Source organism: Manis javanica, chromosome 15, assembly GCF_040802235.1.
Source record: "Manis javanica isolate MJ-LG chromosome 15, MJ_LKY, whole genome shotgun sequence".
Taxonomy (NCBI): Eukaryota; Metazoa; Chordata; class Mammalia; order Pholidota; family Manidae; genus Manis; species Manis javanica.
The window spans coordinates 75,723,713-75,737,843 of record NC_133170.1 but is presented as its reverse complement, the minus strand read 5'-3'; the positions used below and the strand labels follow the sequence as shown (position 1 = coordinate 75,737,843).

Sequence of the window (14,131 nt, the reverse complement as noted above, 5' to 3'; positions counted from 1 at the left end):
CTAGGTTTAGTGAAACACAGCTTTTTCTAATAGAATTCTTTTCCAGGAAACTGTTTCATATTTTTGAAGATGCTTCCTGGAGAGTACGGTTGAGAGACACTTATTGAAAAAGAGTGATCGCATTAGTTTTTTTTTTTCACTTACGAGTTTCTATTTTGAAATGTAAACTTCACTGCCACAGGAAGAAGGGTCTAACAGCCACTGTTGCATAAGTTTCTTGAATCTTGTCGTAGAGATGAAGATTGTCTTTGGGGACTGTTAGAGGGAATGAGACAGAGTAGCGCTCTGAAGTGGCATCCCTAGCTTGGGCCAGGAGGGGACAGGGAACTGGCATCTGGTAATCAGGGAAGGGATTTTTGTTTCTTAATTGATGTTCTATACCTCAAACAGTATCTAGCACAAAGTACATGCTTGATAAATATTGGTTGAATGATTGTATTGCTGAGTGAACAAAGAAATGGTAAAACCTTAAGCATAATATCATGTGTAAAAAATAGACAGCAAGGGTGATCTTAAAATATGCAAAGCAAGTGTTGATAATTGTTGAAGCTGGGCTGTTGCTGGTGATTTGACACTAGCTGAAATTCTACCTTCTTTCAAGTACATTCGCTGTTGGCAAAAGCATCTGTATTTTTACAACTGTAGCACTTACGGGCAAATTGTAACTTTAAGTTTTTACCCCCTCATTTTAAGTGTAATACAAAGTAAAACATAAAAGTGACAGAAAATCCCTCAAAATCTTTACTTGTCTGAGATAACTACTCTTAACAGTTTGGTGCATAGCGTTGCAGTTTTTTTTGTCCTTGTAAAATATTTATTGTAGAAAATTTCAAACACATCTAAAGGTGCAAAAAATAGTATAATGAACCTGTGGGTACCAATCAGCTAACTCTAGTAATTATCAAACCTTTTCAGTGCATGTTCTAACATTACTCTTGTTTAGTTTTGCACAAAATGGATCATATGTGTGTTTTGCCACTAACTTTGTTCCCTTAGCAATGTGCAATTGACCTTTGAAGTGAGTTTGAACTGCACAGGTCCACTTATATGCGGTTTTGTTCAATAAATATATGGGAGAATTTTATTCGGAGGTTTGTGACAATTTGAAAAAAACATTTTCTTTTTCTCTAGCTTCCTTTATAGCAATCATATAGTATAAAATATGCGTAACATACAAAATACGTGTTTGTTGTTGGTAAGACTTCCTGTCAACAGTAGGTTATGAGTAGTTATGTTTCTGGGGAGTCCGAAGTTATACACAGATTTTCAACTGCGCCAGGATGGACACGCCTAACCATCGTGTTGTTCACAGGTCAGTTGTATTTACTCAACAAATATTTATGGAGCACTTACTATGTGCCAGGTTCTGTTTCAGAGACTGGGTTTACAGTAGTCAAAGCAGACAAAATGCTCTGCCTTTAAAGAAGACACATTCTAGTGGAGATTCTGGTACCACATGATTTTAAACAGGTGTTACAAGCAGTGCTCACCATGAGCATCTTTTATGTATTTTTTTGAGCCTTTGCTAGTGTTTCTATGAAGGATGAATTCCTAGAAGTTGACACATTGGATTTCTGAGTTTCAAAAAAGGAAGCAATACATTCAGCTGTTGTTGTCTGTTGCTCCTGGGTTCCAGTGTTTATCTGGCAAGGTTGTTCTTTGACTGCATTTTCATCACAGTGCTTAGGGTCTTTATCTCCTCTTCAATATTCAGGGCCTGCTGGGCTCGTAAATGCATAAATGCTATAACCAATGTGTGCAGGATGAAGGGTAATGTGGTTTTGGAGTCACATAAGCTGCTGGTATAGAGAGAAGTTGTGGTATTTTCTTTTTGATAGTTGTAGAATTAAGTATAGTATTTCACCTGTTCACCTTAATCAAAGCTTTTGGGAACAAGACATTGAGATTCAGAATGGTTTCTCACAACTGTGAAAGTATCTCAATGGTTTGGCCCATAAGCAGTTTGTTTCTTTGTATGATTGAGAGTGCCTGGTGGTTGCCAGCGACAGACCTAGACGTAAGCTGGACAAATGCTGTAAGCAACTTGGGGCCCAAGGCCTAACAGACAATCAAGGGAGGTCAGCCCTCTGTGCAAGCAATAATGAAATCTGGTTCAACCCAGAAAGTTGTAAGCCAGCAGATTTGGAGAATCCTAATTCAAAACTCAAACACTTGATCTGAAAGAAACTTGGAAAAGGACAGGGAAGAAAGCTGTGGCTTGGTACAGTGACATCAGAGCAAAGGAAAATATCAGGCAGCTTTCAGGTTTGCTTCTGCGTGGAATTCTCAGTGAAGGCACCCTAGATTTATGTTTTGCAACAGTCACAATGAATTCATGTGGATCTACCCACATCACTCTTGCCTGATTTCCCCACAGGACAAAAGGTAGGTGTTTTCAGGATGACTTGCTGAAGTGAGAGGTGTGGTCCGTGGGTGGGAAGATCCTCAGTGCAGTGGAGTTCCTATATGTGCCTTAGATCCAAGCGAATTCAATTCTACCCATGCGACAAAGAAAGGGGGTGGGTAAGAACAATTAAAATTACACTGGCCAGTTCATCAGTAGGCCACTCAACAACTACAGGTATGAAATGGCTTTTCCCCTTGTGGGACTCCTTCCCTCTCATTATGTGAGCAGCCTGCCAGGCTGAGTGGTAAGTCCAGAGTGTAGCTCCCAACTCTATCTGATGCCCAACCACGGAAACCATGATATGTTCTAGTGCCAGGAGTGACATCTGGGAATTCAGATGAATTGACTCCAGTGTCTCTGTGGGATTCCAGGAGTCTCTTGGGCTTCAACCTGGCACCTTTCTGAGGGATTCTCCAGGATGCTTTTGATCATGCGTTTCTGTTGTCTTCCTTTGGAGTGTAACTGGTATACAATGCAGTTTCCCTATAACGTACAGGGTTGAATTTTGCAGTCCGTCAAAGTTGCTCTGCACCTTTTCTCCAGATCACTGGAGTCAGTTACCTATCCAGTGATGCCCAGCTTAGTGCTCTTAGAGTGTTGATATATGTATGTTAGGTTCCAAATCTGCCATCCTTATAGTCCGTACCTCATCCATTAAGGATCTCCACCTGTTGTGGACTGAATGTTGGGGTCATCCCCCCGCCTCCAAATTCATATGCTGAGGTTCTAACTTCCAGTGTAGTAGTATTTGAAGGTGGAGCTGCTGGGAGGTAATTCAGTTTAGATGAAAGCATGAGGGTGAGACCCCATGATGGAATTAGTGTCCTTACAAGCAGAGGAAGGGAGACTAGGGCTCCCTCTCTCCCCCATGTGAGGACGCAGTGAGAAGGTGGCCGTCTGTAAGCCAGGAAGTTGGTTCTCCCCAGGAACTCCGTCTGCTGGCACCTTGATCTTGGACTTCCCAGCCTCCAGAACTATGAGAAATGCCTATTGTTTGAGTTACCTCTGCTATAGTATTTTGTTTTATAGCAGCCTGAGCAGACTAAGACAACGGCTGAGAGATTGCTTTTGTAAAAGAAATAAGACTATAGGCTAAGAAACAAGATAGTGTTGTAAACCCTTCCAGAAGTGTGACATGTCAGCTTTGCAGAGCAAATGTCAGGGCTCCATTTGGTTCCTTGCACTATTTTTTTTTTTTTTTTGGTAGCACTGCTACATATTAAGGCAAGGCAGGTATTACTGATATAATCCAAGGGAGATGAAACGTGGGCTAGTGGGATAAAACTGAACAGGACACATAATCAGTATGGAATGATCTGGAAATGAACTCCAGAGTTGATTAAGATGGGAATCATTTTGCTTACATCACATTATAAACCAGTCTAAATGCTGATAAGCGTGTTTGACCAAACACTGCCCTGCAGCCTTCAGAGAGGAGGAAAGAAAAGCATAATTTGTATTCTTCTATTTTCTCAGTCTACAGGATTCAAATTAGAGCTACCATGGAAACTGTGCTTTGAAATTTCTGGAGCCCTTAATTTTAACTTAACATATAAAAACACTTTTGTGCTGATTTTATAATTATTCATGACGGATGAGAAAGTGACTAAATGTCTTTTGACAGTGAGGGAAGACATAAGAACACTTTTTTTCTTTCTTTCTTTTGCTTTCATAAAGATGCTTGTATTGGAAGTGCTTTATTTACCCGGGAGTAACTTCCATCTTTTGCAGATTCTGACGCCATAGCTCAGTTACAGGGGCTCCAGCCTTCAGCAAAGGACTTTGAAGTCAGAAGTCTTGTAGGTTGTGGTCACTTTGCCGAAGTGCGGGTGGTAAGCGAGAGAGCAACTGGGGACATCTATGCCATGAAAGTCATGAAGAAGAAGGCCTTGCTGGCTCAGGAGCAGGTAGGGGTGCTTTAACCTCACGCCCTTTCCCCTTTCTGTACCGAGTGTTCCCTGCTGAGACGATAAACTGAATTGACATCTGGGATTAAGCACATTCTCTGTGACTTTATGGTTAATTACAGTTCCCCGGGCAAAAGGGTCCTTCATTCTCAGCTCTTCTGAACTGGTATTGACTCATTTTGAAGGCTTACAAGCTCCTCTAGATTTCTGTATCATGTTTCAGTAGTTGTCTTTTCTTCCGAATCAACTTGGCCTTTTAACTAAAAGATTTAAGATGATCTTTCATGCTCATCATCTGGGGATTCAGAGATCTGCATATTGTGGGGTGAGTCAGATAGCATTTGCTTTGGTACACATTTTATATATTTGTGTTGTGGGCATGTGTACTTGATTTTAAAACAGGCCTTTGAAGAAACTGAAGAAAATTGCTTTGTGGCTAGGGAGTTGCTTATTTGAGAGCACGTAAGAAGTTATCTTTCCAATTGTAGTATTTTTCTTTCTTTTAAACAAGGCTGCTGCTCCAGACATATTGATTCATTTGCTGTGTATCTAGAGAGACGCCGTCAGCCTTGGCGTTCCAAGAGTAATTTATTAGTTACAGATGTTCGAGTGCACATCATGTGTCCGATAATGTGCCCAGCTCCGTGGGAAGCTGGCAGCAGGATTTGAAGCTCCATGGCTGTTAGTTTCAGAGTTTAAAAATCAACCTGGGAAAGCACAAGCAAAATGCAGATATATATATAAAGCAGGCGCTTAGCAGCTAAAGCATCACAGAAGGGAGAGCTGTTAGCAAATTCACCAGTGATGGAGTGTGGGGAGATGTGGGTGAGCCATGGACATTTAGGGGAAGTTCACACTGCTGAGAGGGAATGTAGGTTCTGGGCAGAGAGTAGTGACAAGAATGTGCGAGGTGGAAGTGTGATGTGTGTGACATTCTGGAGATTTGAGTACTAGAATGCTATACAGATTGTGTGTGTGTGTGTGTGTTTGTGTTTTAGTGATTTAGAACAAACAGACTGGGAAATGGGGAGAAATGAGGACATTTGGGTGGGGAAGGAGTAATTGCTGGGAAATCTCAAGCACGTTTTTTTTATTATGGAAAAATATACATAACATAACTTTACCATTTTAACCATTTTTGAAATATAATTCATTGGTATTAAATGCATTCATGATGTTGTACAACCCCAACCACTGACCATTTCTAGAACTTCTCATCATCCCAAATACACTCTATACCTACTAAACTGTAACTCTCCATTCCCCCAAAACCAGTTTTTTGGAATGGCAGTTTAATTTGTGAGACAGTTTGGGATCATTTAGACTTTTGGAAGGTGGGAGTTGGGACCAGAGTCTGAGGACTTCTGTGACTTTGTGTGGCCTCCAGTCAAAGAAGCGGTGGAAGGCAGGGAGCTGCTTGTCAGAGTCCAAGACTGATGTAGCCCATGTTTAGGAACGAAATGTGAACAACTTCACAGAAAGGAAAAAAAATGACAGGATGTTGCAGATCATTTGGAAAGGAGGAGTGGAAGATGCTCAGTCTGACTCCCAACACCTAAGCAGCCATCAATCATCAGTACACACTCACTGAGCACCTGTCATGTTTATTGCATTTCTAGGTCCTTGGGAAGAGGCATTAGATGTAGCCCCAATCTTGCACCACTTGTATTTTAGATGGCAAATAGTGCATGTAAAAAGAAAATAATCCAGATCACCCTGCAGGCAAGCCATAAAGATGTTCACATAGGTGTGCCTTCCTCCACGTGAATGCCTGGAGGTGACCCCATGTGAGGGGGACTGGGTGTCTTTAAAATCATACACATACCAGAGCTAATTAAGGCCAGCCCCCATTACTAAAGAGGGGGAATATAAAGAAAAGTAAGGTCCTTGACTGAGCCATGGCAAAACTTTGGAATTTAAGGGCATGAGAAGAGAGAAGCCAGCACAGGGAGTGAGTGATAGGAAATGCCAGAGAGGAGGTAAGCAGAGGTGACATCCTGCAGGCAAGCCCTGTCACTTAGTGGAGGCCTGCACACCCGCCCAGAGCTGTGTGAGGTCCTCAGAGACTATTTTAATGTAAGCTTTAGAGGTCAGACAAAAAGCTGATGGTGAGCAAGTAAAAGCTTAGACTCTTCAGTTCAGCCAACTTTGACTGAACACCTTTTATGTGCCAGGAAAAAAGAAGGATCAGCAAGTTGAGTGCCTTAGATTACAGGGGTTAGATTGATGTTTCCCAAATGTGTTAAATGTACCACTGGTATGTAAGATGATTTGAGGTAGTGCATGGAGCATGGACAAAACTAGCCAAGTTGACATGTAAAATTATCTCATAAGGTATAAATAGCTTCTTATCCCTGAGCCATTTGAAAATAAGTTGCTAGCCTGCTGCCCTCATTACCTCTAAATACTTCAGTGTGCATTTCCTACAGTAAGGATGTTCTCTTATGAACCACAATGAAACATCAAAATTAGGAAATTTGCGATGATATATTACTACCATCTGATCTCAAACCCATTCATGTTTTCATCAATTGTTCTATGGCCTTTAGAAAAAAAGGATCCAGTTCAGGATCACATGTGGCTTTAGTCCTGTCTTTCTAGTCCTTTTCAATCTGGAATAATTCCTTAATTTTTCCAGGACTCACATGATCTTGGCAGTTCTGAAGATAATTGGTATTTTGTAAGATTTTCATTTGTCTGATGTTGCTCATGTTTAGATTAGGTTATAGATCTTTGGCAGGAATATCACTGGTGACATGCTCGATTTTTCTCACTGCATCCAACAGGTGACTTAATTTCAGGTTGTTACAGTTCTAATGATGTTCATTTTAGGTATCTGCCATGCACACACACGCTTAATTCCTAATAATTATCTCAAGTGTTTCTTTTTCCTCCAGGTTTCGTTTTTTGAGGAGGAACAGAACATATTATCCCAGAGCACAAGTTCCTGGATTCCCCAGTTACAGTATGCCTTTCAGGACAAAAATAACCTTTATCTGGTGAGTCTATACCCATCTTTCTGGAATTAGTCCTATTCACTGATATTCAGATATAACATTTGTAAAACTGACTGGTTCTTGCCAGTTTGGTCCATGACACCTCTCATTCATTCAGTTGTTTTCTTGACTTTCAGCTGTCTTCCTGTTCTTGCTCTAAAGATAAAGTGCTGGCCCATTTGGAAATATCCCCATTTATTGTTGAGTATTATAGCTGTGGCTTGAAGGGCAATAGTGAGAAGTCATTTATTTGGGAATAGTTTGATAATACCTTTAATGGAATCTTGCTTTAAATTTTTTTAAACTGTATAATTGACATAAACCATATTAGTTTCAAGTGTACAACATAATGATTCGGTATTTGTATATATTGCAAAATGATCACAGTAAGTCTAGTTGACATCATTAAAAATTTTAATTTTTAAAATTGGAGATAATGCATGGTTACTATAAGAAAATGCAAACACTGCAGAACTGTATGAAACAGAAGGGAAAGTTCTCTCTCCCTTCTTTCCTAATCTCTTTCCCTAATAGAGAAATAATAATTGATGGTTATATATATGTATTCTTCTTGACCCTTATCTATGCCTTGCAGAAAAAAATTTCTATGTCCATATTTACAGTACATGTATATAGTTTGTTTTACAAAAGTGACGTATTACTCTGCAATTCTGCTTGCTTTTTGCCTTTCAACAATTTATCCCGGGCATATTTCCCTGTCAGTAATACAGATCTGCCTCATCCTTTTGAACGGTGCCCCAGTAGACCTGATGTACAGGCAACGTGACTTACTGCTGAAGTTCATTTCATGGCCTCATTCAGGTTCTTGGGGGTTTTAGACTTCTCAAGTAAAAAAGGTATCCTAGAAGCAGTTGTTCCTGATTCAGCCCTTAAAACAAGACTGTCCTATTGCCTTAATGGAGATAAGCTTTTACAGAGGCTCACGTAAGAGCAAAGGGCAAGAGAGAGAGAGACTCCTTTTTATCTTGAACTTCCACTGGGCATTTTTGGGGGACTTTACTGCCGTTATTTCTGACCTGGAGTAAACGTTTATTTGCCTTGGTTTCAGAGCAGCTGAGAGCCCAGTGCTGGTAGGGAAGTTCCCAACCTTCTGAGCAGGGCCGCTCTCTCACCAATGTGTTGATGTTGAGAGACTGGCCTTGTAACCCCCAGGCTTCTTCAGAGCCAGCACCACCTCTGTTGTGTTTATGGCCGGAAACTCCTTTTCCTTAATATTGTCTTGGAAGCTTTCTTTCCTTGGGATGCTGGGAGCCCTGACCTTCACAAATGACCTTAGTGTGTTTCTAGGCTCATTGATATTCTAGGGTATTTGTTGCATATGCATCGTTCGCCCTGTGTTCTCTGTGTCCTGTGGAGCCGCTCATGTTTGGGTGTGTTAACAGGCTTCTTCACCAGCCCTCCCACAAGAAGTCCCCTTGAAATGGCAAGTTTTGTTTGTTTGTTGTTGTTTTGGGCATTTCATTTCGAGCTCTTCACATGATTTTAGAACACTAGCTTGTGAGGGATAAGCTTTGTTTTCAAGGCAATGCAGATTACAGGTAGTCCTGGAACCGCGAAGGGCTCTGATATTTTGGCTGAAGTCAAGAGTCCATGGTATTCTGGTCTGCCTTGCACTGCCCCGTGAGCTCACATTTCTCTTCCTCTGGGTCGAAGAGTTCACTGTCTGGACATCTAATCTCATGCAGCTTCTTGTAGTTAAGCATTGTTGAGATGCTTTGGGACTCTCACACCATCAAGGTCAGTTTTGGAAGAAGAGGTGATGAATTCTGAGTTCTGTGTAACTCAGATAATGACTAGTGGTCCAGCCACTGCGTCTTGCTTCAGGGGGAACCACTGCTTGTCTCTCTGGGGCCAGTGAGGATGATCGGAGAGGCCCTGGGAGTGACATTCTTATAGTTTTCTTTGTGTCGGCTGTAGTGTTTTTATTTTTTTATTTTATTTTTTTATTTTGGTATCATTAATCTACAATTACATGAAGAACATTATGTTTAGTAGGCTCCCCCCTTCACCAAGTTCCCCCCACATACCCCTTCACGGTCACTGTCCATCTGCATAGTAAGATGCTGTAAAATCACTACTTGTCTACTCTGTGTTGCAAAGCCCTCCCCGTGCACCCGCCACACTATACATGCTAATCGTAATGCCCCCTTTCTTTTTCCCTGCTCTTGTCCCTCCCTTCCCACCCATTCTCCCCAGTCCCTTTCCCTTTGGTAACTATTAGTCCATTCTTGGATTCTGTGATTCTGCTGCTGTTTTGTTCCTTTAGTTTTCCTTTGTTCTTATACTCCACATATGAGTGAAATCATTTGGTACTTGTCTTTCTCCACCTGGCTTATTTCACTGAGCATAATACCCTCTAGCTCCATCCATGTTGTTGCAAATGGTAGGATCTGTTTTTTTCTTATGGCTGAGTAATATTCCATTGTGTATATGTACCACATCTTCTTTATCCATTCATCTACTGATGAACATTTAGATTGCTTCCATATCTTGGCTATTGTAAATAGTGCAGCGATAAACATAGGGGTGCATCTGTCTTTTTCAAACTGGAGTGCTGCATTCTTAGGGTAAATTCCTAGAAGTGGAATTCCTGGGTCAAATGGTATTTCTATTTTGAGCATTTTGAGGAACCTCCACACTGCTTTCTACAATGGTTGAACTAATTTGCATTCCCACCAGCAGTGTAGGAGGGTTCCCCTTTCTCCACAACCTCACCAACATTTGTTGTTGTTTGTCGTTTCGATGATGGCGATCCTTACTGGTGTGAGGTGATATCTCATTGTGGTTTTAATTTGCATTTCTCTGATGACAAGCGAGGTGGAGCATCTTTTCATGTGTCTTCTGGCCATCTGAATTTCTTCTTTAGAGAACTGTGTATTCAGCTCCTCTGCCCATTTTTTAATTGGATTATTTGCTTTTTGTTTGTTGAGGTGTGTGAGCTCTTTATATATTTTGGATGTCAACCCTTTATCGGATCTGTCATTTATGAATATAGTCTCCCATACTGTAGGATACCTTTTTGTTCTATTGATGGTGTTGTTGGCTGTACAGAAGCTTTTTAGCTTGATATAGTCCCACTTGTTCATTTTTGCTTTTGTTTCCCTTGCCTGGGGAGTTATGTTCATGAAGAAGTCACTCATGCTTATGTCCATGAGATTTTTGCCTATGTTTTTTTCTAAGAGTTTTATGGTTTCATGACTTACATTCAGGTCTTTGATCCATTTCAAATTTACTTTTGTGTATGGGGTTAGACAGTGATCCAGTTTCATTCTCTTACATGTAGCTGTCCAGTTTTGCCAGCACCATCTGTTGAAGAGACTGTCATTTCCCCATTGTATGTCCATGGCTCCTTTATCATATATTAGTTGAGCATATATGTTGGGGTTAATGTTTGGAGTCTCTATTCTGTTCCACTGGTCTGTGGCTCTGTTCTTGTGCCAGTACCAAATTGTCTTGATTACTGTGGCTTTGTAGTAGAGCTTGAAGTTGGGGAGTGAGATCCCCCCCACTTTATTCTTCCTTCTCAGGATTGCTTTGGCTATTCGGGGTCTTTGGTTGGTTCCATAGGAATTTTTGAACTATTTCAATTCGTTGAAGAATGCTGTTGGTAATTTGATAGGGATTGCATCGAATCTGTATATTGCTTTGGGCAGGATGGCCATTTTGACAATATTAATTCTTCCTAGCCAAGAGCATGGGATGAGTTTCCATTTGTTAGTGTCCTCTTTAATTTCTCTTAAGAGTGTGTTGTAGTTTTCAGGGTATAGGTCTTTCACTTCCTTGGTTAGGTTTATTCCTAGGTATTTTATTCTTTTTGATGCTATTGTGAATGGAATTGTTTTCCTGATTTCTCTTTCTATTAGTTCATTGTTAGGGTATAGGAAAGTCACAGATTTCTGTGTGTTAATTTTGTATCCTGCAACTTTGCTGAATTCCGATATTAGTTCTAGTAGTTTTGGAGTGGAGTCTTAAGGGTTTTTTATGTACAATATCATGTCATCTGCAAATAGTGACAGTTTGACTTCTTCTTTACCAATCTGGATTCCTTGTATTTCTTTGTTTTGTCTGATTGCCGTGGCTAGGACCTCCAGTACTATGTTGAATAACAGTGGGGAGAGTGGGCATCCCTGTCTGTTCCTGATCTCAGAGGAAAAGCTTTCAGCCTCTTGCTGTTCAGTATGATGTTAGCTGTTGGTTTATCATATGTGGCCTTTATTATGTTGAGGTACTTGCCCTCTATTCCCATTTTGTTGAGAGTTTTTATCATGAATGGATGTTGAATTTTGTCGAATGCTTTTTCAGCATCTATGGAGATGATCATGTGGTTTTTGTTGGCTGTAGTGTTTTTTAGCTTTGTTTTTGTTTTTTTCATGGCTCAGCAGTTTTCAAAGCACATCTTACGGGGGAGGGTAATACTTAAGCATCTTGAGATGTTTTAGCTCATTGTCACCATTCTTGTCCTTACCAATTGGCTTTGTCACAGTGATAATCCCTTTCTTTTTCTTTTTAACCATGGATTTAACTGCCATGGACTTCTGCTTGGACTTCTGCCTGGAATACCTTGTGGACTGGGGACATCTGCCATGCCTCTGATAGGAGGGCTCTGAGCCGCAGGGGGCTTCCCTTTTTGGGCCTGTTGGCTGTGGGGCTTCCCTCTGTGGTGCACCACAGGCATCAGCATCTTCTGCTTAACAAGCATCTTCTCAGGTTTTCCACCCGCCATCTTGGAAGATGGGAACAATCCCCAAACAGTTGTTTTCTGGAGTTCTGGTTGTCTAGCAAATGGATACCTGGCTGCCACGCCACTTTTACACTCTCCTTTAGCCGCCCAATTGGATATTGCTAATGGGATCTAGTAATTATTTCCTCATCTGCATTCTCTTCCCAAGTACTCTGGTACTTTGGAGTAAAATGCTTGCTAAAGGTACAGTTTTCTTAAAAAAATCCAAATTTAACATAGGAATTAAGGTACGATTATAGATCTGCCATCCGTCATCTACAATTCTGAAATACCCAGATCTCTGAATAACCTCAAGTTCTTTTAATACTTATTTGGCAGCAGAACCTGACTTGAACTCTGTAGCAAAACCTGACCTGAATCTCTTATTCCCTTTAGTGTGACTATTGATACATTTTGCTGCAAAGTTATGAATGCATTTGATTACAGGGTGATGTCCTAGGCCCTACCCTAGGGTGTTCTCTAATATAAGGTGTATGCACCATTTTAACCTTTCTAAAATCTGTACATTTCTAAATCTGGAGACATATTTTGCTGTAAGATAAGGGGACTAGATCTATACTGACATTGCAAAGTACTGAGATTCCATTGTATCTATCAACCACTTACAGATCTTCAAACCTTTGAAGTCTGGGGAAACATATAAATCATGGTAAGCTCCCTGGTGGTCGAACATTGATTTGTAATGTAAATGCAGTTTAATTGAAGATGCATTTTAAATCCATGGGGAAAAAGGTAGTACTCTGCCTCCTATATATTTCTCAAAGCTATCTCTTCTCTCTAGTCCTGCCTCTATTGTGCAAGTTCAGGTTGCCATGTTCCTTTGCCTATGTTTCTGCAATAACATCTTAAGCGTTCTTCCTGCCATCTGTCTTGTCCTTCCCCCAGGTCTTCTACACACTGAAGCCAAGTCATCCCGCTGCATCCAAGGCTTCCTGCTGCCCTCTGGAGGAAGTCCAGACTCTTCCACCTGGTTTACAAGGCCTCTGCTATATATGTCTCCAGCCTTGTGTGATCCCATTTCTCTCCTTTCACTGTACAGTTATCCTGAACTTCTTTTCATTCTTTGAACTTGCCTTTGACCTTGTTCAATGCTGTTCTTTTTCCCTGTTTACCTGGCTAACTCCTACTTCTCCTTCTTGGCTTGGATGAGATATAATTTTTTCTAGAACCTCACCCTTGACTTCCTGGGAGGTGTGCCCTTCTCCTGTGCCTTGTACTTTCTATTCCTGAATGGGTGTTGGTCTACCCGACCAGGCTGCTCCCTCTTTGAGGGCAGGGATTATGTCCAATCTTGCTTCCAGTAGACCTTCCCCAAGTAAATGCTTTAGAAATATTTATTGCATGATTAATTCCATAGAAATCTGATTTATATACAAGTTTATTTATTGTGTTAAGGAAATCATACATTAGCAGTTAGTTTTGTTTTCTGAAGTATATAATTCAAGACCTAAATGGGATTTTCAAAATTTGGGGTGCTGTGCAAGGAAATTGAACTTGGGTCCTTTTGAATTTTGATGGCTAAACATTTCCCATTTATAGTTACATCGCAATGAATGTGGCTTACCATTTTCTGGTAAATATAGAAAATTGTAGCGAAGTCCATTGTAACGTCTGGTTTTATGTAACAAGGGTAGTCCCCATTTCTGGCAGGTGGCCCACAGAAACAGTGCTTTGTTGATCTGGTTCGTGATGAAATCTGTTCAGTTCTGTGTAACAGATGCCTTCACCAGTGTCCTTCCACAAAGGAGCTAATCTCTACAAAGGAAACATTGTTTTTGCAGCTCACCACTTGTAGTATTGTGTCTAAATGCTCTGTGAGATTCTTCAAGCTGGCAGGCTTTGTACTGGTGTTTTTCAAACTGTGGGTCTCTTCAGCTGCCCTTACTCTGGGCCTAGAACGGACTCATGAATCTTCTTGCCTCACTATGGCGTTGCATTGACTTCCCCCTGTTCATTCCAAATGTTTTTTTTCCCCAGTTGCCCATAGGGATGTGCTAATTAAGGTATAGGCTAAGCTACTGTAACAAAAAGACCCCCAAATACAGTCCAGACTGGTGGA

General features: G+C 40.9%; 1 protein-coding gene across 11 annotated transcripts in view; it reads left to right on the top strand.

Annotated features, from left to right (window-relative positions):
- Positions 1–14,131, top strand: part of CIT (citron rho-interacting serine/threonine kinase) — a 151,192-nt gene that overhangs the window by 7,331 nt on the left and 129,730 nt on the right. For all 11 annotated transcript variants that reach the window (XM_073223900.1, XM_073223901.1, XM_073223895.1 and 8 more), the window contains exons 4-5: positions 4,139–4,314; positions 7,212–7,313. In XM_073223900.1, the coding sequence (XP_073080001.1) occupies positions 4,139–4,314; positions 7,212–7,313 (278 nt within the window). The remainder of the gene's footprint in view (positions 1–4,138; positions 4,315–7,211; positions 7,314–14,131) is intronic.